The sequence below is a fragment of the Peromyscus maniculatus genome, chromosome 3 (assembly GCF_049852395.1).
Source record: "Peromyscus maniculatus bairdii isolate BWxNUB_F1_BW_parent chromosome 3, HU_Pman_BW_mat_3.1, whole genome shotgun sequence".
In the NCBI taxonomy this organism is placed as follows: domain Eukaryota; kingdom Metazoa; phylum Chordata; class Mammalia; order Rodentia; family Cricetidae; genus Peromyscus; species Peromyscus maniculatus.
Window position 1 is genome coordinate 113,575,467 of NC_134854.1, and position 22,712 is coordinate 113,598,178.

Consider the following 22,712-nt stretch of genomic DNA (forward strand, 5'->3'; position numbering starts at 1 on the left):
CTGTCCCAGTGGGGGGCCCTGTCCTCAGGCTGCCTGTCCTGGCCTCAACCTCCACTGCTTCAGGGGCTGCGGACAGCCCATCCTTCCCCAGGACCCTCCAGAGCTCCACAGCACACTTCACCCTGAGGGTAGGTACACCAAGGCCTCCACAGCCAGTAGGAGGATACCATGTCATTGTGGGGACTTGGAGATAACGTTGCCAGGTGAAGAAACAGCAGAAGCCACCGTAACATGCAGACTGGGGGGAGTGTTTCCTGTGCAGGCCAGGTGGTCCTTGTTCTGGTCACCTCCCTGCCAGCACCTCCCTTCCCAGAACCCTCCTGGCCTCTGTTTTTTCCTTCCCAGCACCCCTCAGAGCCTTTGGCGTTCTTAGCTGTTCCCGCCCTCCAGTGGGTCATGGGCCTGCTCCACACAGGCATTCTCCAAAGCTATAGTCAGGTGCCAGCACCCTAGGAGTCACCACCTCTATGTCTCGGGGGCACCCTTATGCTCTCTACCTGCCTCTTCTGCCTAACCCGGTGAGGGGCACGCTGCCAAACGTTGCCCAAAGGCTGCTTGTTACGCTTCCCTAACTCCTAGGTGTTGACACCTGCTACCTCTAGGGCCTTTCGCCCTCTCCATTCCATGTCAGGGAAGGACAGGAAGCCACCCAAAGCTCACCGCCATTTACATTGTTTCTGACTACTTCTGACATGTAAGGCCTGGTATTTGATTCCAGCCTCCTGGGCAACCTCACTGCCTCTTACCCAGCCTCAGACCATGGAACCCCTACTGCTCTCTGAAGATTTAACACACACACACCCCTTTTTTTAATGCTGGGGATTGAGTGCAGGGCATTATGAATGCAGACACTCCACCACCGAGTCCCATGCCTGCTTATGCTAGGTGTCCTCTTCCTGGAATCCTTCTGTTTATCCTTCAAGGCCTGGCTGGAGAGCGCTTTCTTCCCTTAGTGTTTTCTGAACCATCTTTCTCCTACAATGTTCAGCCATGAGTCAAAAGTTTGGCCCCTTTTTCTGACTCACACTAACTTGAGAACCTTGAGGACACGACCATGGAGTAATTAGCTCTTCTCCCTGCCACCCAAGGGACGGGAAAGAGATAATCCAAGGATACAGAGATCACTGTGAGGATTTCAGGCCCATTCTCCAGACGTCTGTCTCCCTCAAGTATCCTGTGATTTGAACCACTAACTGGAATGAGTGAGCCTCGTACTCCACCAGCCTATAAAGCAGAGTGGCCTGTGACATCAATCTAGAAATAATGTGGCCCTAAAAGGCTAACCGGAGAGACTTCAGCTCCCAGCCACCTTCCCCAGAGGCATCTACGATCCCTGGCCTGCCTTTTTGTGACTACCCCTGTGACTACCCCTGCCATCAGAGGCTGAGGCACAGTGGCCCGCCGTGCCCTGACCACTGGTTCCGGAGTCCACTGAGGGCAGAAGCCTCACACTGGCCCTCCTCCTTGGCAGGGCACACAGTCAGTGCTTCTGCAGCAGTGGCCCCTCAGCAGCCTGCAGACGGCATGGGCGGCCTTTCTCCTGGCTCTCCTGCCCTCCCTTTTCTCTCACACCAGCTGCTGACAAGCCCCAGAGCCTGTGGTCAGGTTGAGTCTTGTCTCCGTGAGGCAGCGGGTGATCAACAAGACCACGATCCTTCCCAAGCCCAACTGCTGTGGGCCTTTCCTCATTAGCCCTGTGGAGTCCAGCGCAGCCCGGAATATGCTGGGAAGTCCTGGGGAGGGGCGTGCTTTACAATTAGTAATATCCTCTGGGACCCAGGCCTAGGCCAGTGGCCCCCGCTAACCCTCCCACTCGGGATAGTACATGGTCTCTAGATGAGCTGCTTTTGTGGGAAAACACCCAAGGGTCCTGTGGCAGTTTGAATCAGAGTGGCCCCCAGAGGCTCACATATTTGAAGGCTTAGTCACCAGGGAGTGGCACTGTTTGAAAGGATTAGAAGTTAGGAGGAGTGGCCTTGTTGGAGGAAATATGTCACTGGGGATGGGCTTTGAGGTTTCAAAAACCTATGCCAGGCCCAGTCTCTCCATCTCTGTCTCTGTCTCTGTCTCTGTCTCTCTCTCACACTCTCTCTCTCTGCCTACACATAATGATGTAGCTTCCACCTAAGCTTCCATGGTGCTCCCTGCCGTGATGACGAGGAACTAATTTTGAAGCTGTAAGCCAGCCCCCAACTAAATGCGTTCTTTCCTGAGAGTTGCCTTAGTCATGATGTCTCTTCACAGCAATAGAATATTGACTAAGACAGGTCCTCGCCCTCCTTCTCTGCTCCTCACCCCTCAGGCAGGCCCAGCCCGTGCTCCATCCATACCCAATGTCTATCTGGGCCTTGTCGTCTCCACAGCCTGTTCCCATGACTTCTACCCCCCTCTGCTCTGGAGCCAAAGCACCTCTACCTAGTTACCACGCATGGGTCCTGATCAATGTGTCCATGTGCAGCATGTCTGTCTCCGGGGCCTGGGGTGCAGCTGTAAGGGACACCCCAAGGCTGTCCTGAGAAAGCTATGGAACAAAGCTGCATCCCAAAAGAGGTGGGGAAGGAAAGAGAAGGAAGCTCCCCTAGAGGGGATATCATGGCTGAGACGTGGACAAGGAGAAGCCACATCAGGACATCCTATCAGATTTGGGGATCCCCCAGGAGCCCACACACCAGCCAGACTCCACTCTGCCATAGGTCCCACCCTTCCGGGCCTTTACCTCTTTCCTCTGATCAGCCAAACTCAGCTATCTTTGGGGCCCGCCTCTTCCAGGAAGCCCACTGAGCTTTTCCTATGACCATGTAGTGCCACAGGCCCAGGGAAGCATAAATGAGCAGCAGCCACAGCCTTGTGCCTAGAACCAACTGTGCAGCTTACGAGGCTCTCTTACCAAAGTGGCTAGCCTGGTTTACTGTGATCCATGGGTTAGCCTCATGCTTTGCCTCAACATAGGCCATGCAGGCACCTGGGGTAAGGACATTAGAGATAAAGGAGAAGGAAGCTGTTGCCTTCTGCCTGCCCCCAAAGAGTGGGAGCTTCAGGAAGGGAGCAGCACCCGTGACCTTCAGTCTCCCCTGGGAGTTTGACTACAGCAGTGGAAAGGGAAGGGACAGCTGAGACCCCCACAGAATGACCCCTCTGGACGGATGGTCCCTGGGGCGACCCGATTTACCTGGATATCATCCTAGGGAAGACCAGGTCTCTCCCAGTTATCAAAGCTGCTCAGAGGCTGTGGCACAGAGCATGTGGTCAGGGGGACACAAGAAAGGGGGTAGGGTAGCCCCTTATCCTGTCTACGTCCTCACAGTATGCAGGCCGCCAGCCACACTCCTCACTGGGGCCCTCTGGGTGCTGCATATGTGGGCAACATGGACTCACGCCTGCCCTGGCTGAGCGCCGAGGATGGTGGGTCAGATCTTAGTGGGATGCCTGCCCTCCTCACCTCAGCCCTGGCAGCACAGCAGTGAAGGACCGAGCAAAGGTGACCCTGCCTCCGGCTCAGCCGCTGCAGCCATGGACACATCCATGCAGAGAATGTGAACACTGTGGCCAGACGTGCCTGGTGCCAGTGCTAGGGGACCTTTAGCGCATCGCTTCCTGCCTGTGCCTCAGTTTCTTCACCAGTAAAAGTATGGTACAAATGACATGACCTCCTGGGGACACTGTGAGCTGAAACATCCGGGGACCTGCTCCACCAGGACAAGACACTGCTTTGCCACGGCCACCTAGACCAAAGAGCAGACTCTCATGTCTGAGCCCTTCTGGGAACTGTCTTCAGTCTTGGCTTTTCCCATTCCAAGACCAGTTGTAAAGACGAAGGGGTGGCACAGAAAACCCAGAGACTTACACTCAGGGACTGGCTGTCCTGCTCCCAGAGCCCACCCAGCTGTGACGAGCTCGTCAGGCCTGAGGACACCCCACTCCCACCCCCACCCCACCCCCACTCCCCACCCCCGCTTCACCACAGCTCTGTCTCTGTCAGTCCTTCCACCCTGCCTCGCGGATACCTCATGGAGCAAAGCACAAACCCCCTCCCGCTTCTAATCCTTCGCAGGCCTTCGGAAACCCACCCCAGCCTCAGGCCTCCACCAGGGACACTGGCCTCTCAGGAAACGCTGACCTAGGTGTCCCTCAGTGCCTGGTCAGGTTGATGATGGGTGAATACTTCTGGGATAGGGCTCCCAGCCAGTATTGGTGCCTTCATGCTGGTTCTTACATTGGCAGGACCTGCCTCCCTCTACTACCCCCAGCTCATGGCTCCTCGCTGCTTTCTCCTCTGGTCCTTCAGTCCCATCTGCTTCTCCTCATGGACTGGGCATCCAGCTCCCTCCCCTTCCCAGCCAGTCTGCAGGAAACAGGAGAAATCTTGCCCTACTCCTCCAGGATTGGCTTAGATCTTGGTTTAGGCGACAGGAAATGGGTAGCTGCTCTGAAAGCTGGTCCATGTGGATGCCTCTGGCACCTGCCTCAGTCTTTCCCCAGAGTCGGTTTCTACAGCTGACAGTGGAGCCCTGGAGAACTCACCAGCCTCCCTCTTCCCTCCTGGCTGAGAGGCACCCATTTTTGTTTTTTTTCTACTCAGCCCATAAGCTTCACACCACACACTCATGACACCTGAGTGGAACAGAAGGAAGCGAGGTGCAGAGCTGGGCTTTCCCAGACGCCACCCCTGTCACCAAGGACCTCACTGCAGCGTCCTCCCTGCTGCCTACCTTCCGGCCTGCCTCGTTATTGTGTAAGTTCATGAGGGTACGGGCATTCTGCTTGATCTCCCGGGCATCCACGAAGACCTTGGCGAAGCCGATGCCGTAGCGGATGTCGGCAGAGCAGCCACCCCACTTCCAGCCCTCGTCCCGGTGGTACTGGCCTTGCTTCTCCTTGTCGCAGCCACAGTCGCTCAGGTTGCCCTGGGTGCAGGCGGCTGTGATGGCGTGGGCCACACCCGCAGCGATGATCGCATAGGTGAAGGCAGCCTCCCGGCTCCCTGGGGGCAGAAGAGCGGAGAGAGCTTTGTAAGAGCTGATTCAGGAGGCGCCCCGAAAAGGACACCTAGGGAGAAGGTAGGATCTGGCCCAGGAGAGAGAGAGAGCTTTGTAAGAGCTGATTCGGGAGGCGCCCCGAAAAGGACACCTAGGGAGAAGGTAGGATCTGGCCCCGGGAGAGGCTGAGCACGGTGCAGTGGCTCTCCAAAAACCAACCAGGTGCCTGATGCTGACTATGCAGAGAGCTCCTTAGGGTGGCGATAATGCCTGGGACCCCCAGTCAAGTACACACTCGCTCTGCTGCAATCCCCGACCCTCTGGAAAGCCGGATTGGGGTGCGCACAGGGTGGGGGGGTTCTTCTGTCCCATTTCTACCTACGGCCTCTCCCAGCACACTTGACGGGATCACGTCACCTGTGCATGTGTTCACATCACGGAAAAGCGACACTTATGGGACACCTGTGGCGTGCACAGGCTGAAGGTTGAAGCTGGAGCCATTAATCCCTGCCTCTGTGACTTGACCAGTGATCACCCCCGCCCCGTGCCTTGGTCTCCTCAGCTGTGACAGCGGCTAGAAGCACTAAGGGTTCGTCTTCAAAGCTCTAGCCAGTATTCAGCATGTGGCACCTATAGAAACAGTATTGCCGGCTCTCGGTCACTGATACTGCTGTGTGACACACTGTTTCACATCGCTGTCCTCTGCCCTCTCCGTGGTCCCCTTGTCCCACCGTAAGGGGCAGAGAGGTCTGAGCATCAAGATGAAGCCAACGGAAATGCTGAGTGGAGGCAGGTGTCAGGTTGCCACGCAGCCACTTAGCTTCTCTGGGCCTCAGAGAAGCTTTTGCCAAAGAGCCGTGTGTGCTCTGCAGGGTGGAGGAGAACAGGACTTGCCCATGATGACCCCTGAATGAGCCCTGGGCCCACAGTTCTTACAGCCTGGGGGACTGAGGAAGGAGCCGAAGCTGGAGCAGGGGCATGGGTGGGAGAACACAGCTCAGAAGAACGCGTCTGGGAGCTGGGTCAGAGATGGCAAAGGGCGGCCGGCCGGGGAGACTGCGGAAGCCGGTGAGAAACCTGCAGGTAACACAGACCCTTCGCTCCAGCATCTGGGCTCCCACCTGGGCTTCCCTGGAACCTGCTTCACACACCGCTTGCCCTGCCCGCTCCACACTGCTGCTTCGGCGCCCTGCTTGGCTGGACAGGGCCAGTATTGCTTTTGCGTTCATGAAACCCACCCACAGCATCCCTATCAAGATAGACTTATGTCTGATTCTTATCTGCTACTTGCTGGCTGTTGTAGGATAGTCCCTCTTCTCCAAGACCCGGGTCTCTTCATCTGTGAGCCTGGGATAATGCCAATGTCTACCCAGGAGGGGACTACGAGGGCCATGCAAAATGCTTAGCCCAAAGCCTGGCTTAACAAATGTCCAAAACTGGGGTCCTCAGAGTAGAGCCCCTGTCCTTCTTCAAAGTGGCAGCTTGACAAGACACTTGAAGCACGGGCTGAGTTCCCCAAGACCACAGAGAGATAAAGAGGAAGCCCCTCACTCAATCCGGATGCCAGCTCACTCCAGAAAACAGACACACAAGAAACTAAACTCTGGGAGAGGCAGTGACATCGATGTCAACCCCTCAAGGGCTTTGGAGAAAGGGACAGTCAGAGGCAACTGTGCTCCACTACTTCCTAGCTGTGGGACCTCAGGTGAGGGGGCTGTCTCTGTGTCCAATCCCTCCACTGTTAAAGGGGTGACAACAGCTTTCCTATGGAGGCTGTGGGGAAGAGGAAAAATGACCACTGTTAAAGCAGGGAAACGCACCCCAAACACCAGTCACTACAGCATTTGTGGAGGACAGCACTAGCTGGTCCTCACAGAACTGAAGGTGAACCGGGTGGCTCTTCATTCTCTTTTGCTTACATTTGAAGAAACCGGAGCCTGTAGAGCGGTCCGGCTCCGCGGGGCACCCGGAGTGTAGCTGCACACCCACCCTGGCTACCTCAGATGAGCTGTCCCGGGATTAAATGGCTTCAGAACACAGGGGTGGTCATTGCTGTCACACTCCAGCAGGAACTAGGTTCACCTAACCAGACCAAAAGTGCAGAACTGAGGAGAGACCAAGAGCCTCAGCCCCTCAGCCTCACCCTTCTCAGGCTTCTCCCTGCACAGGGCGGCCTGACAGACGTACGCTTCTTGAGGTAACTTTGGGTGTCTGCCTGCCACCCACTCTATTTCTCGAGTCTCCCAAGTCGCAGAGCAATGTACGTGGTGGGAGACAGTCAGCTACTGAAGACAATAGCTACCGAGATGGCCACGGCCTCTGCTCACACATTCCCTGAGGGGAGGGAAGGGCATGCTTCTTGTTCAAGGTGCGCCATCACAGAGTCTGGTCCAGACTATGCATGGCCTCGACCTCCCCGACAAGTCGGCCCTCAGCACCCACTGCTCTGAGAAGCAAGGAGGAACAACTACCCTCGAATTAACACCAGTGCTCCCAGGACCAGGTGCCATCTGTACCCATGCCCAGCTCAGTTCCCAGAACCCACAACCATCTGTAACTCCAGAGTCAAGGGATCTGATGACCTCTGCGGGCACCGAGCACACACATGGTGCACATACATACATGCAGGCAAAACACTCTTACACATAAGATAAAAAAAAAAAGTAAAATAAATAAATAAATGGCCCATCCAGTGAGCTAGTGACAGTACCCCACTTTGCAAATGAAGAGACTGAGGCTCAGGAATGTCTGACCCAGCAGGGGTGGAGCCCATGGTGAACAGGCTGCATGCCTCTCAACCCATGCTGTCTACCGCAACCAGGGAGCCAGGACAGTCATCCCCGGGCTCTGTAGACTTGCAGGAACAAGAGTCGACAATGAGTAACATTTGTTGTGCACCTACTGGATGCCAGACCCACACTTGGCTCTCTAGGGTATGTTTTGGAATAGCCCCCAATCACAAGATACCATCCAATTTTATTGATAAAGAAACGGAGGCTTTGAGGAAGAAAAGCAATTGGTTAAAGTTTCCTGTCTAGACTAGGGCCAGAACTGGGAGTCAAGGCCTTTGTTGGGTGGCATTGTTCTTCAGCCCTGCCTTGCCACCTTACCTTGTCACTGTGTCTGAAAGCCATGGTTAGAGAGGGAGGCATCAGTTCTTCCCAGAATGCATTATTTCTGTCAAGAGATGACATCTGGCCATCAGTTAATACTTGTCCATAAGTAATTGGTCAGGCCCTGGTACCCTGAGAAGGAAATGGGGTGATGGCAGATGCAAAAGGGAAGGGTTCTGGATCCATTGGTCATCCAACTGCTCTACCCACTCAAGCCTCCTTCCTTAGAGTGAGGCTGAAGGGATGAGGCTCAGAAAGGTACTGATGTCACAGGCACAGGTACAGCCAGAGGCAAATTGAGAGGTCACATAGTGTTCCCATTCATGACCTGAGCCATTCCTGGATCCTGACGGTCCACACTCTCCCCAGCACAGCCTGGAGAAGCCTTCACTGGGACGCACACTGAGTCCATCTCACGGCACTTGCAAGACACCTGCACAGAAGTTCTGAGGGGCTCCTTCAGCTCCCACAGTGAGGGCGGATGAGGCTGGATGGCACTGCATTCATACAGAGTGTGCCAACTCTTCAGAAACAGGCTTCTGGGTAGGCTGTGTCCTGAACATCTTGCTGAGATCGACAAATCGAGGCAACCAACCTGTGAGGGGCAGGCTGACCTAAGCCACCTCTTCACAGAGGCCCAGACACATGACCTGACCTGAGCTGACAGTGGGCTCCGGAATATGACCCACTCTCCTGCAGCTCATGGCTCTTATTCCAGCCCACCTCTCCACCAGAGCTGCCATGGGTTTTGTGAGTAGAAGCCCGCTCAGCTGAAGCTGGCAGCGCCCCTCTGGTGATGAGGAACTACCAGGGCAAAAGAAGGGTCTTCATCTAAATCATGGCCTCTGTCGCGTAGGCTAAGCGTGTGCCCAGTCCCTGCCCTCAGCAAACATGTCCTGAGCGCCCACTGGGTGCTAGGCATGGTGCTGCTGGCTGGATGAACTAAGATGTGGGGTTCAGGTGTAGCTCTGCTTTTGTAGGGAGACAGATGGCAAGATTGCGTCACTCTGTTAGCTGAGGACTCTGAAGAAAGAGAACAGCACAGTGATAGTTGGTGGGAGCTGGGGTGTCAAGGTTTGAAGAGTCCGTGGGGAGGGGAGTCTCCAGGACAGGGGCACCCAGATCAATGTCCCTGGCTGGTGTGGACCAGGTAAGCCAGGGATACTGATGAGGAGAAGGGGATAGGGATCTGGAGTTCAAATCTGAGTCCCAGGACCCTGTCTTGGGCAAAGCTGTCTCCTGTCCCTAGAGTCAAAGGACAGACTCCCAGAGCCACAGACAGAAGGAAGGCCTGTCTGAGGTCACCAGTGACTCCAGAGACTGGACTAGAAACAGTCCCCAGGCCCCCAGTGAGGAATCCCTTCCCTCCCCTCCACCTTACTCTCAACTCTCATCAGTCACATATCAGGGGTTTCTACACAGAAGCCCAGGGAACCAAACCCAGGTGTCTTCAGCTCAGTCTGTGTGACAGGGCACTTGCCATCCACTCCCCACTATGCCTCACTCAGCAGGGTGACTCGGAGCCCACACCCTGAGTCCCTGAGCCTCCCTAATCCCACCTATGAACTGAGAACCCAGGAGGCCACTGCCAGGCTGCCCTGAAGACAGGCGAGGCTTCTCGGGTGCTTCTAGGGGAATCTTGTAGCTCAAATGTTAAAATGTCTTATTAATAAAAACCCTGAAACCAGATATTGGGGTAAATGCTAAAAGATCAGAGAGACAAAGGAACAAGCCATGTCTTACCTCTAGGACTCCTCAGGCTGAAAAAATCCCTAGTTCCTGTCTCCTCACGCCTTATACACCTTTCTCCGCCTGGCCATCACTTCCTGGGATTAAAGGCGTGTGTGCTTCCCAAGCAAAGGCATGAGATCTCAAGTGCTGGGATTAAAGGTGTATGCCACCACTGCCTGGCTCTGTTTCTCTCCTAGACTGAGTCAATCTCTTGTAGTCCAAAGTGGCTTTGAACCCAAAGAGACTCAGAGTGCTAAGATTAAAGGTGTGTGCCACCACTGCCTGGCATCCATGTTTAATCTAGTGGCTTGTTCCGTCCTGTGATCTTGGGGCTAATTTTATTAGGGTAGACAATATATCACCACAGAATATCAACAAGGGGGAGGAGGGTAAGTGTTAGTGCTGAGGTGAAGCCAGAGCCTGGTTGACGCCCTCTGTGTTCAGCTCCATAGCAGTCCCATGGGGACAGAGGAAATGAGCCCTTGTCCAAGCTGGCCCCAAAGATTCCATCCTCCGCCCTTTGCGAACGCTGCCCGCGGTTTGCACCGGAATATTATCTGGGTGTATTTACGGTATCTGACTGGAAACCACAGAGTGCATTGTCGTTTTTTTTCTCTTTTGCTATTTAAAGCCAACGGGTCAGAGAGTGAGCAGTCAGTGACACCAGCAGAAATGTGCGACGAGTGGGAAAACAGACAGACAGACAGACGGAAAAAGGTAGCTCTCACCAGGCTAGTGTGGTAGCTGCTCACAGCCCAGCCCTCCGCCACACAGGAGTTAGGAGGCGCGTGGTGCACAACCAGGAGATTTAAGGGTTAGGAATGGGGGGGGGGTGTTGAGTCAGATGGAGAGACAGGACACAGACATGGGGACAGGCATGTGTCCATTCACCCCACTCTAACTGCTGTCCTGCCTCAGCTCTCTGTCTGTGGGTCCCTCTTCCCACAGAGCCAAACCACAGCACACTGCTAACTGTCCCCCAGTGGCCACCATCTGTTTATTCTGACTGCTCTAAGCTTAGAAACGCCTTTTCTGCTGCTCTGTGAGGCATCATGGATGTATCCAGGTGGTTTCAAAGCAGGGTCTGGAGGCCAGGGAACCTGCGTTCACAGCCTGGCTCTGTTTCCCTGCTTCCCAGCATGGCAAGATGCTGGGCAAGTTACATGCCTCTTGGGCCCCAGGGTCTTCATTTCTAAACTAGGAATCCTGAACAATCTTTCTGGAAAGGAGGCCTGAGCCACACCTGGCAGGGATCAGTAGAAGGCAGCTCCAAGCTATCAACCTGCTATTAGCCTCCTTTCAACCATGATGTGGCTACAAATGTCCCCACTTTCGAGGCCCTTCCTGATGTCCTCTCCCTCCGTTTATGGCCAGCACCTTATCCATCTGCATATTGTCCTGACTTGAGTTTTCTTCCTCTCCCCATGAGGTTGTGGGGACCTAGATTATTGACCCCTGAAGTCTCTGGGTTGAATGAATGGCTATGTGAAAGTGACTACGTGTGCACGAGTGTGTGTGTGTGTGTGTGTGTGTGTGTGTGTGTGTGTGTGTGTGTGTGTGCATTGGACTGTCTACCATGGGGAAGCTGGAAAAACCATGTAACAAAAAGCTCATCTCAAAGAATAGTGTCAGGAGAGCGAAAATCCAGGATGAACTGAGGCTTGCAAAAAAAAAAAAAATGCAAACGAGACAAAAAGCCCTTTGTTGGCTGTGTTCTAAGCGAGAATGGGGAAAGAAAAGAGCTTTTGCTTGGGCAAGATGGTGCATTGTTAAGAAAGGCAGAGGGAAAGTGGAGCTGGCCGCCCCTCGCTCTATCTCTCTCCCTGGAAAGGACTTCCCATCCATCCTGCCAAGCAGCCAAACACTGCTCCACTTTTACAGGCTGTGGGTATGAAGACAGAGCATTTGGGGGACCTGTAGGGGTTCTCAAGCAAGGGATGTAGACCCAGATAGTCCCCTAGAATAAAGGAGGGCAAGCTCAAACAACTGCCCAGGAGAGAAAGGTTACACACTGGTATCAATGCATCAGAGTTTCCCTGGCGCTAGACAGAGGCGGGTGGACCTGAGGCTGAATCCTAGGTCATGTGTGCCCATCCCTGGAAAAATTCTGCAGGAGGGTACCAAACCGGAGGCCATGAACATTTGGAAAGGAATGTGGCATCCCCTGAGCACATGATGGGAAACCACCATTTCTTTGTTGATAATGCTGGCGACAGAGCAAACTTCTGTGTGCACAAAGAATGTGGTTATCACTCAACCTCCTGGGCGAATCTCTTGGACAACTCCCTGCCTGAGCAAAACCTCTAGATGTGATGTGCAAAACCTTTCCATGGGAAGTCTGGGAATGACGGAACATGCCTGTAACCCTAGCACTTGGGAGCGGGGAGAAGTTTAACGCCATCCTCAGCTACATAGTTGTGTTTAAAGCAAGCCTGGGCTAAATGAGGCCTTGTCTCCAAAACAAACAAACAAACAAACAAATAAAAACAACCATCTGGGATTCCTCATTCTCCACTTCTTTCTGAAGCCTCTCTGCCAACCCTGTCCATCATCCCAGAGTTCTGCTAGCCCATCCTCTCTAGAATCCAGTATCCTGTACAAGTCACACTACACTGCTGAGCCATCCCTGCCACCTCTTGACATCCTGTCCTGTGGACCAGCTCCTACTTCAGGTGGCCCTGCAGGTGACTCTGAATTGTAGTCCACACAGCCCTTCCCTTAGAACACATTTCAACCCCAGCTTTATCTGTCCCCATCAGATGTTGAAAGTGCCAGGGCAGAGCCTGTGGCCGACTAGGGTGTTGCTCGCCAGCTTGTATTGCACAGTGATCCTGTCTGTGGGACTGGTGAGAGTGAGTATGGGGTGGGCAAATAGGTACGAGAGGATCTTAGCCCACAAGCATTTAACAGCCATGAATTTAACCCAACACACTCCTCAGAAGCTGTAAAATCTCATGGATGTAGGCTTTGGGTCTGAGTTCTTTGTCCTGTACCACACATTCCTGGATATATGTCAGACATGTCTGTGAGTTTCTACTGACATGTCTGTGAGTTTCTACTGCGTTTGTGTGGAGAGTCTGGCACCTGAGTTTCCTGGGTGCCTTCTGGGAATTGCTGAAGAATGCTGATTGAAACAGATCTCATCAGCCCCAATCACATCAGATGCTAACAGCCCCCTGTTCTGGACCCATAGAAAAGATGTTGGACCTGAGAATGGGTGACCTGAGAGTTGGCTCCAAATCACCCATAAAACCAACCCCCTGCAGTCTCTACAGGGCACCTGGTCAGGTTCAGGCAGGGTGAGGCAGCAAGTCTGCTAACAGAACTTGGACACAGCTGCTCCTGAATGAGCCTCTGATGATCTTTCTTGGCTAGTCAACACTCATCCCACTGGAAAATCACAAAAGAGAGAGCACACTGGGTGGCTATTCAGAAAGGCGTGCCTAATGTACACAGGCCCTGGGCCCTACACTTGACACCATAAAAACAAAACCGATGCCATGAGCAGTGCCATGGCATCAAGAGGCCCAAATGGATATGTGTGGCAACCAGTGTTCAGTCTTATTTGGGTTGGAAATGAAATGCTTTATCTTCTCAGCAAAGAAAATAAGGCACTTATAAACTATGTGAGGGACTCCTGGACATGGTGTTCAGTAAATGAAAGGGGCTAGTCTGCCTTCCAGGGCTCTAAGGGTGGAAAGAAGGGGTCTTCACGTACTCTATGAAAACCTACTATGTGCCAGGTTCTGGTCTGTACCAGGCCTGGGGGTCCTGGGAGAAGAGGACAGTTTGGCAGACCCGAGTTCCATGGAGCCTCTGGCTGGAAGAGAAGACTAACTGGAGATGCATTCTTCCACACGTAGGGATGCTCACACATGGTAAGTGCCAGAACTACAACAGCACACAGTAGGGCAGGGTCAGCTGTCTCAAAGGAGAGCTTCCTGGGGGAGGTGCCTCTTGAGGAGAACCATGTATAATACTAGGATGGCAGGCTCTTGCAGCAGCTCAGCCGTCTCCTGTGTATGCTCTAGACCCATTCCCTGCTCCAGTATTCTGGGGTATCCCTACATCTACTGAGCTCATAGTGGTCACCAGCCTTCCATGTGCTGGCCTGAGGCCTCTGCTCCCCACAGAGCTCTGGTTGGAGATATAGAGATGATCCCAGCAACAAAGGGAGATTCACAGGTCTCATCCATCCTTTAGACACCTGGGAGACAGGCATCCTTATCATTGTGGTCAAGGACCATGGCTAGGAGACAGCAGGTAGCCTCAGGGCTAAGGCCTTGAGCTGTCTTGGTCAGCAATGGCTTCAGGATGATATAGAAAAGTAAAGAGTGGATAGGGATACACTGCAGTGGTGTGATGAGACATCTCTAAGGGAGTGGGGAGCAGAAAGGTGGAGGGAAAAATAAGCAGACATCTGGGGACAGTAGACTGTGCCAAAACAGGACTTGGCCAAAGGAGTAGGGACCATGTCTGTGTTTCTCCAGAGAGAAATAGGAACATGGGGACATCCTACAGAATGGCACTGAGGGATGCATGGACTGGAGATCCAACCAGGGTGGAGGGTACAAGGAAAGTGACATTGTCCAGGTGGTGACTGTGTGAAGATTGTCATCACCAAGAGAGGCAGGCAGACTTGGGGACTCAATTTAAGTCAACGTAAAGACTTCAGATGAGTAGCCTGACTGATAGTTTCTGCCACACAAAGAATAGATCCTGGGGCATGAGGCCCCGGTTCCTGAGCTGTGTCTCTGTCAGATCAGCACACAGGTTCCATAAGAGGGAAAGGAGACCCTCTGAGAGCCAGCCCACCAGGTGCCAGGGTCTTACATCCTGCATCATATAGTTCTGCTACCACCTGGCATGGTGGACCACCACCGACGGGCAGAGTGAGAGGAGAAAGGTCACATGCCCTCCCCAAGTCTTCCGAGTGTAAGGGTGGGGCAGAATGGAAACCTGGGTGTGTGACTCCAATTCTAGAGCACATCTAGCTGCCCCACACAGCTTCCCTGAGGTTCTCAAGTCTGGCTCATGCACACAGGCAAATCCTCCAGCAATGGAGAACTCACTGCCAAGTCTCAGCACTGCCACAAAGCAGCCACGGGACACAGCTGACTCTTGCCTCTCTTCGAGACTGGAAGGGCAGGGCCATGAGAAAGGGCTGTCCTAGTTCCTGCTCTTATTTGAGCCTCAGTGAAGAGGAGCAGAGAGTGAGGCTCCCCACCTGGATACTGCTAAGGCAGCCCTGGCTCCCTGGCTCATGATATCAGTACTACCACATCATCCCAGCCCAATGGGAGAACCTGCAAGACAACAGGGTAATGGGCGAAAGGCATGAACAGGCAGCTCAGGGGTGAGTAAATACAACACCCTCCCTTCACTGGGAAATATAAATCACGATGGCAGGTGGCAGGGAGCTCCACGTGTGGCACCCACTCAACCTGGCAGGAATGTGGAGGTCTGAGAAGTCCTGTTGGGGAGGCCATGAGTGGCACTATGGAGTGACAGAGGTAGAATTTGCCACAGTCATAATTAGACTCAACTGTTATGATGAGTAAAACATAAGCCAGCAGGGACGTGGAAACATCTCCATCCCCTCCACATTCACAACGGAGAAAGATTGTCATGGGAGGGGACAGGTACAGAAGGAAGCTCCCACCACGAAGGACCATCACTCCTCCACTGGATTTGAAGAAGGAGTTCTGAAGGTCTAAGAAAGTGTTTTCAGGTGTGTAAACACACGTTGTAAAGATCTAAGAAAAAGATTTAAGTTATATAAAAAATGAAAAATGTAAAAGGAAAGAAAGGAAGGAAGGAAGAAAAGAAGAGAGAGAAGGATAATTAGGGTTGGAGACATAGTTCCACAGCAGAGCATTTGCCTAGCATGATTAAGGCTCTGGCTTCAGTCCCCAGCCCATAAGAGAGAGATGAGGATGGGTGGGGCTAAAGTCCTTCTTGGGCCCCCCAGAGCGTCTCCCTGGGCCAGGTCTCAGCTGATTAAACGTATCAAGTCATACACCACACAGAAATACCTGCACTCTCAGGAAAGACTCACTCACTAGAACCCCCCTTACCTGAGCCCTCTCCGTGTCTCCTAGGACCTTATTCACAGTTCCCTTGGCTTTTCCCACTGTCTGTGATCCCAGTGACTAGACAGCAAAGTTCCTTACCTTGCTCTTAGAGCCAAACCCCTCTTTTCATCTTGGGGGTCCCACCTCTGGGCCCCTTCCACCTCCAGCACCTCTCTTACATCATGGACCATGTCACTGCTTGTTGCTATAGGCTCAGCTCTGTCCCCTATAACTCACACTGATGCTCTGATCCCTAGCAACCCAGAATGTGAGTGCAATTGGAGAGAAGGCCTTCAAAGAGGTGATTAGGTTAAAAAACGGTCATTGGTGGGCCAAATCCCACGAGACTGTTTTTTTTTTTTTTTTTTTTTTTTAAAGAACCGTGAGAGCTTCTGTGAGGGAAAGGAATAAGCAGGTGAGGATAGAGCAACAAAACTCCTTTACAGTCAGGGGTAGAGTGATTTCCTAGTAAGTACAAGGCCCTGGGGTGGATCCCCAGCACCGGGTGGGGAAAAGCCTTGTGAAAGTTCAAGAGAGAAGCCTTAGGAGAAAGCAACCCTGCTGGGCCTTGATCTTGAACCCCCACCCTCGGGAACTGTTAGGAATAAATGCCAGCTGCTTAACCCCCAGCTTTGGCATTTTGCTTCTTTTCCTTGAGAGATGGCCAGAGTGGAGCTCTCATGCTGGCCAGCAAAGCACCTTGCCCCTGGGATGGACACACTACCCAAAGTTCAGCTGCATTAAGCTGTGGAGTCTGAGGAAGCATTGGGACTTTTACAATATGGCTGGAGACAGGCCAAGGCTCTTTCCTGAGGTCTTGAACCCGTGTGGTCCTGGGTCTACAATGGCCATCTGGCTGTCCTCATTGCATTATTGGAAAGCAATACAACCTCTGGTCCAGCTGTTCTGAAGTTAGCACCATCCCTAGTTTTCCAGTTCCTTAGGCATTTCAACAGTCCCCTTTTCACCTGGGTGTGTTGGACTTGGTTTCAATTTCTACTTCCAAGAGGCCTTGTCTAGACATGCTCACAGCCTTCTCAGATCTCTGCATGAAAATCCAGACACTCAGAAGGGAAGGCAAAGCCAGGAATCTCAGACAGAACAGAGGACCACAGTAGGGATGGGTGGGAGCAGGTGGGAGAAGGAAGTCTTCAGACCTCAGCTTGGGGAGGTAGAAGCTAGCTACACTTACTTCATAATCTACTTGCATATTCCTAACATCCTGAGCTGATAACATGGCTGTTCTGTGTGCAAGACTGCCTCTCACAGCTTCACTTGCAGCTAGGTGAAGTCATGTGACTAAATTCTAGCCAATGGGCTCTACCAAGATGCGCAGGATGGAGCTTCTGAGAAGTCCCTGCAAAGGACATGTGCCCTATAGTTTAGAGTACCAGGGGGGATCCATATGTCAGAGACCTCACCCCTACAAGGCAAGATGAGGCAATCCTAGGGGTAGGTGTGAAGTTGAGGAACCCAGAAATCCTAAATTTGAGAGATAACATAATACTTGTTAACATAAGAGAAAGGCTTGACTCATGAAGTTGCCATTTTTTGTGGATCAATAATCATTGAACAGTGACAATGTTTAAGGTGAAGCCCATACTTTGGTAGTAATGGTCATGGTCAGAATCTTCCAACAGATCTCAAGTCCTAGAAATTCAGGCTCCTTAGAGTGGGCTCCCACAGCTTCTGGGCTCCCACAGCTTCCGGCTCTAGGTCCCACTTTCACCCAGGGTACCCCAGCATCACTATGTCATGTGTTTCCTCATAGTTACCCTTACCTGTCCCAGCTAGCATGCCTCTACTGGTGGTATCCCTCCTCCTTAGACTGTGTGGGGCTAATCCCATAGAATATAGCCAGGTGTGTGGGGTGTTATGATCCAGCGGTGGCTCCATCCTGGCCCCCTCTGCCACAGCCCAATGGTTATCACAGTGTATCTATAAGTTGGCTATGCCCATTCTAAAACAGCAAGCTGTAAGAGATGAACTCTGTCCTGGGAGACCCTGTCACTCACTTTGGCCAAGGCTCTTCTGAGCCTCAGTTGACCCATCTGTAGCAAGTTTACTCATTATGGTCCAGCAAGGCTAGTAGGTTCAAAATAATGTCAGAGCCCCAGCCTGGGTATCAGGAATTGGAAGATGGATGGGACACTTGAGAAGGACAAAGCTGATAGATGTCAAGCAGAAGGCTGGGGAGACTGGGATTTCAGAGGCTCCAACCGCAGTTTTGGTGTTGACAACATCCTGTTGCCTGAGCTGAGGTGATCCATTCCACCACAAGAAAACTGATTCTGAGGTTGAGATGAGGGAGGGGACCGGTGGGCGTGGGGAGGAGGGACTCCATGTAGCCAAGATCTAGACAGGGAGTGCTGGGAAAGGGGCTCTGCCAGAGGGGACCTGCCCGACCATGTCATATAGACCACAGGGCCCAGCTCTGTAGTCAGTACAGAATCTGGTAACCAAAGCAGACTTGCAGCAAGACTGCCTGGAGGCAGGGAATGGTGCACTCATTGTGAGCCGGCTGGGAGCCTCTGTCCTCCTGAAGTGGGCAGAATGCACTGAAATCATTGTGAGGTGTTGGCTGATGCAGAGCCAAGGAGCAGGTGGTGGGAGGCTCCAAGGTACTTGAATGCATGCAGAGGATACGGACTATGGCACTGGTCTCTAGAGAGGCACTGTGGCCCTTAAGAGGAACCAGTAAGGTGGGTTTAGAGAAGAGGATAAGACTGAGTGGTCTTGAAGGGACCAAGGTCTCAACAGCAGGTGGACAATAGTTTCCTGCTGGCTGGAATGAGTGGTCCTTTAAAGGGTCTTTCACAGAGTAACACCATGCTCTGGTTTCTACCTAGCTGTTCCTTCTTTCTGGGAGCAGTGGGGAGGTGGGACAGCCTGGGAGCCCAGATGACAGCAGGGAAGCTGGGAAAGCAGCCAGGATGTGAAGGATGCTGGACTGGACCGGGGATTTCGAGCATCCCACGGGGGTTGCTGGTGCTGGGGCCGAAGAGAGCATTCAAGGAGGTCTTTGCAGCAGAGCTGTGCATGCGGGGAAGCCCAGCCCTTAGAGACTGGTATTGCTCTGTGCCTCGAGGAAGGTCACAGTGCAGAAGCGAGTCTGTGGTCATCTTGGGCCCCCAAGTCTGGACACAAAAAGTGAGAAGACATCTCCACATCCTTCCCCACCGTCCAGGGCCCCCTGAAGATTAGTGACGTTCTCTGCTCCCTTCCCGTCACAAGCTTATCGTGATTGTTCTGCAAGTTGAGTACATGTGTGCATGTGCTCAGGCACACATACACATCTGCACATGCCAACCCACCCCCCAAGCACTGCTGCAGGAATCAGGTGGATTGTGTCACAGGACTATGCATGCTGGATCACAGTAGAGCGTGGTGGAGAACTGTGGCAGAGAATGGTCACCCAGACTACCCTCAGGAGGCTGTATTGTCAGCTCTGACTAACACAACGGTGCCAGTGCACGCAGGTGACCAGTAGATCTGTCCATTTCCCAAAAGAAGCCGCAACTCCCTATGATGGGTAGAACACCCCACGTTTAAATTTGGACCTCATTTGAAAATATGTTAGCTCTGCCAGTGAGCCTTTGGGCCATCAGTTGGTCTGTAGCTTTGCCTGTAACCAACGAAGTGGCCAGGCTTCCATCTACAACCCTGGCCTTCAGTGGGAGACCCTAACCCAAACCATACACCCACAAGGTGCAATCAGCAAGGGTATTGGAGCACAGTGCTAGGAAAGGACCCCAGAGGGCTCCCAAGGGGACTGACTCTCTTCATAGACCAGCGGGCCCTGCGCAGGGTGTCTGATGATCACATACCCACTTTAAGCTCCTTCCCGAAGACGGTGCGCTCTCCCAGAGCTGAGCAGTTCCAGCGGCCATTGCGGAACTGAAATTGACACTCGTCCAGGCCCATTTGGGAGCCTTCTCCTATGACGATGATGGCGTCCGGCCGGCTCTGGCAGATTGCCCGCTGTCTGGGAGCCAGGCCTGGGATCTTGTTACAGATGATGCTCGCACCCAGAGCGACCACCGAAGAGAAGCCACTGGAGGGGACACAGAGACAGGGGTGAGACCTGGAGGAAGGCTCTGGCTGGCAGGTGCTAGAGGTGGAAATCTCATCTTGGCTACTACAGTGGACCTCCCACAGAGCCACCGTGGGTGAGAGGTCTAAGGGAGGGCAGGGCAGAAGGATGGCATCTAAAGATTTTGGCTACAAGTCCTCTGAACACCTAGCTGAAATGTCTGTCCCTGCGGAGCACAAGGACACCATGGGACCCAAATTTCAGAGAAGCAATTTACTAGTGCCCAAGGGGGCGGGCCTCTTTTCCATCAAAGCCCTTTTTTTTTTTTTAGTTTTCTAACCTGGAGCAAATTCACACCCCCTGTGTATCTCAGAGCCCACACTGTTTAAGCAGGAGCTTCTGGTAGGCAGTCTGCACCCCAGAGGGTCCCTGGGAAGCACATATTGAGGTACCATTTCCAATATTTGGGGAACTAACGGTTCCCGGGGGCTAGTGCTGGAGTCACCTGAACAACCCAGGTAAACTTAGAATATCACAGATGTGCCGCGCAGAATGGGAGGCCCAGGAGCCAGTCTTATCTATCAGACTGGGCAACCTCCGGGGATTTGGGGACCTTCACCCTCGGACCCAGGGGGCAGCGGAGCAGTTCAAAGTCACTGCAACTCTTTACTGGGACCTCCCTCCGACTGCCCCAGAGAGGAGAAGGCCACGCCCTCCTGACCTCCGCCTCCTCCCCTAGGGTAGCTGGGTCCCTAGTGAGCCAATGAGGTGTCGGATCCCGGGGAGATGAGGGAGGTTTATTCTGTTTTTCCCTTCTTCAGTCTTCGGTGTCTGTCTCCGCCCCCGTTTCTAATTAAAAAGAAGATAATACCTAAGGCGGCCAGAGCCAATAGGCCCGGCCCGCTTCCTGGATGTTGGATGAGTGGATGAGCGCAGGGCGGCAGTGTACCGGCCAAGATGAAGATTAAAGCAAGTGGGAAAAAAAGAAAAGCCATCCAGACGCGGGCGAATCAATAACACTTAAAACACGCCCGCAGGCAGGCAGCGCGCGAGCCCAGAAGCCGCCTCTCGATCCGCGGTCGGGCTGGAGGCCGCCTAGTCCACTCAGCGCGCACACTTGGTTGCGAAATCCCGTTCCAGAGAGGTGGGGTTGGGGAAGTGGGAGGCCTGAGGGTGGCGGTGGAGAAACACAAAGGGTCTGCCACACACGCCCCCTGGCCTTGGGTCCCGTCCTCCCCAAAGCGGCGGCAGGAGGTTCACACAAGAGAGTGGGGCTGTGTGGAGAGGCAGGTGTGAAACCTACCAAGGTGGCCCTTTGGCGCCAGCACCCCTGTCCGTACCTAAAGCCCCTCACGTCCCCCGAATCGTGCCGCACACAAGTCACTTCCCAAGTACAAAGGGAGACACCGTGTAATGCAGCGCAAGCCGCATCTGGAGCCACCTACTTCCACTTTCTAGAAGAGTGTCGCCTGCCCCACCTCCAGACACGCCTGGGCTCCTTGGCTCCCACCCCAGCGACCCCAGGGTCGAGCTGTCTCGCTTCCCTTTGCTGGTCTAGAGAGCATCTCTCCCTGGTGTCTCTGACCATCCATTGACCACCTCAGGACGTTAACTATCTGGTTCTGATTGCGGAGGATGCTGTCCTCCTGGCTTGGGAATGGGGTCTGAGGGTCGCTGGAAATGGGGCGGTGCCAGGGCTCTGAGAGGTGGTTTATGCTTTTGCCAAAGAACATTCCCCCGCCCCCTAGGTCCCTGTTTGCTGCCCGAAGAGCCCCTGTCTGCAAAAGGGCTGCGCCCGCACCACATGCGCGGAGTTTCTGCTGGGAACCGAGCTCTGTATGGGGTGGTTGTGGTCCTGCCAGACCTGCTGTGCTTGTGGTTTGCGGGGTCCCTGGGGAAGCTGACCTTATGGAGCCAGCTACTCTCCTCTAGAGTCCCAGAGCTATCTGTTTCTGATGATTCCCAGACTTGGATGTCCTTGGCATGGCCGATCCCCTGCCCAGGTCTACGGAACAGTATGCACCGGGGAGGTGTCCGCTCGCTGGGAGCCTTTGTGCGCTCAGGGTTCCCGCACCGCCCGCTGCCTCTTTCCTGAGTTAAGTTGGGCAGCACGCCTCCCTCCCGGGCCCAGCCAACTTTGCTTGGACCGCACGCTGGACCGCACGCGCGGAGAGGACGCGCGCGGCGCTTACCCGATCCGGAGGTAGACCATGCCCAGGCTGAGAAAGAGGTGGCCCAGGCAGCGCCGCGCTTTCCGGGTCATAGTCCCCGCTGGTGGCGGGTGCCACGGGCCGGGCTGTGCTGATCCCGCCGGCCGGGCCCGGCGGGGCAATCCACATAGCCTGCTCAGGGGGCGCGGGCCGAGGCTCTCTGGGCCGTCCGTCTGTACGTCGGTCCGCGCTAGGCGCTGGAGACTGTCCCAGAGCGCGGGAGCCGCGGAGTGGGAGGGAGGGACAAGCGCGCAACGCGGGGCGACGCTGCGCGCCAGCGATCGCGGCAAGTGTTTGAGGCGCGGGGACTGCGGGGCGCTGCTGCCGCCCGCCCCCGCCCCTCCCTCTCCGCCCTTCCCCCGCCCGCCTCCCGGAGCGCCCGCCCCGCGCCGGAGCGCCCGCGGGTCGAGGATGTCGGCCCCGAGCGCGCTCCCGCGGCGCTCCTCCGAGCTCGCGGTGGGAGGCGGGGGCGCGGAGCGGAGTTGGGGGTGGGGGGCGGTGGAATCCCGCTCGCCTAGCATCCTTCACTAACTCGCAGGTTGAGACCAGCAGGTGCCCAAGGGCCATCCTCTGGG

General features: G+C 54.1%; 1 protein-coding gene across 1 annotated transcript in view; it reads right to left on the reverse strand.

Moving 5' to 3' along the window:
- The window catches only part of Wnt7a (Wnt family member 7A), a 48,319-nt gene extending 25,651 nt beyond the window's left edge, over nucleotides 1-22,668 (reverse strand). Inside the window, exons 1-3 of the mRNA XM_006972539.3 lie at nucleotides 22,120-22,668; nucleotides 19,722-19,948; nucleotides 4,710-4,981 (exon numbers count right to left, since the gene is read on the reverse strand). Of these exons, the coding sequence (XP_006972601.2) occupies nucleotides 4,710-4,981; nucleotides 19,722-19,948; nucleotides 22,120-22,658 (1,038 nt within the window). The 5' untranslated portion in view covers nucleotides 22,659-22,668. The remainder of the gene's footprint in view (nucleotides 1-4,709; nucleotides 4,982-19,721; nucleotides 19,949-22,119) is intronic.
- Between the last annotated feature and the right edge of the window lie 44 nt (nucleotides 22,669-22,712).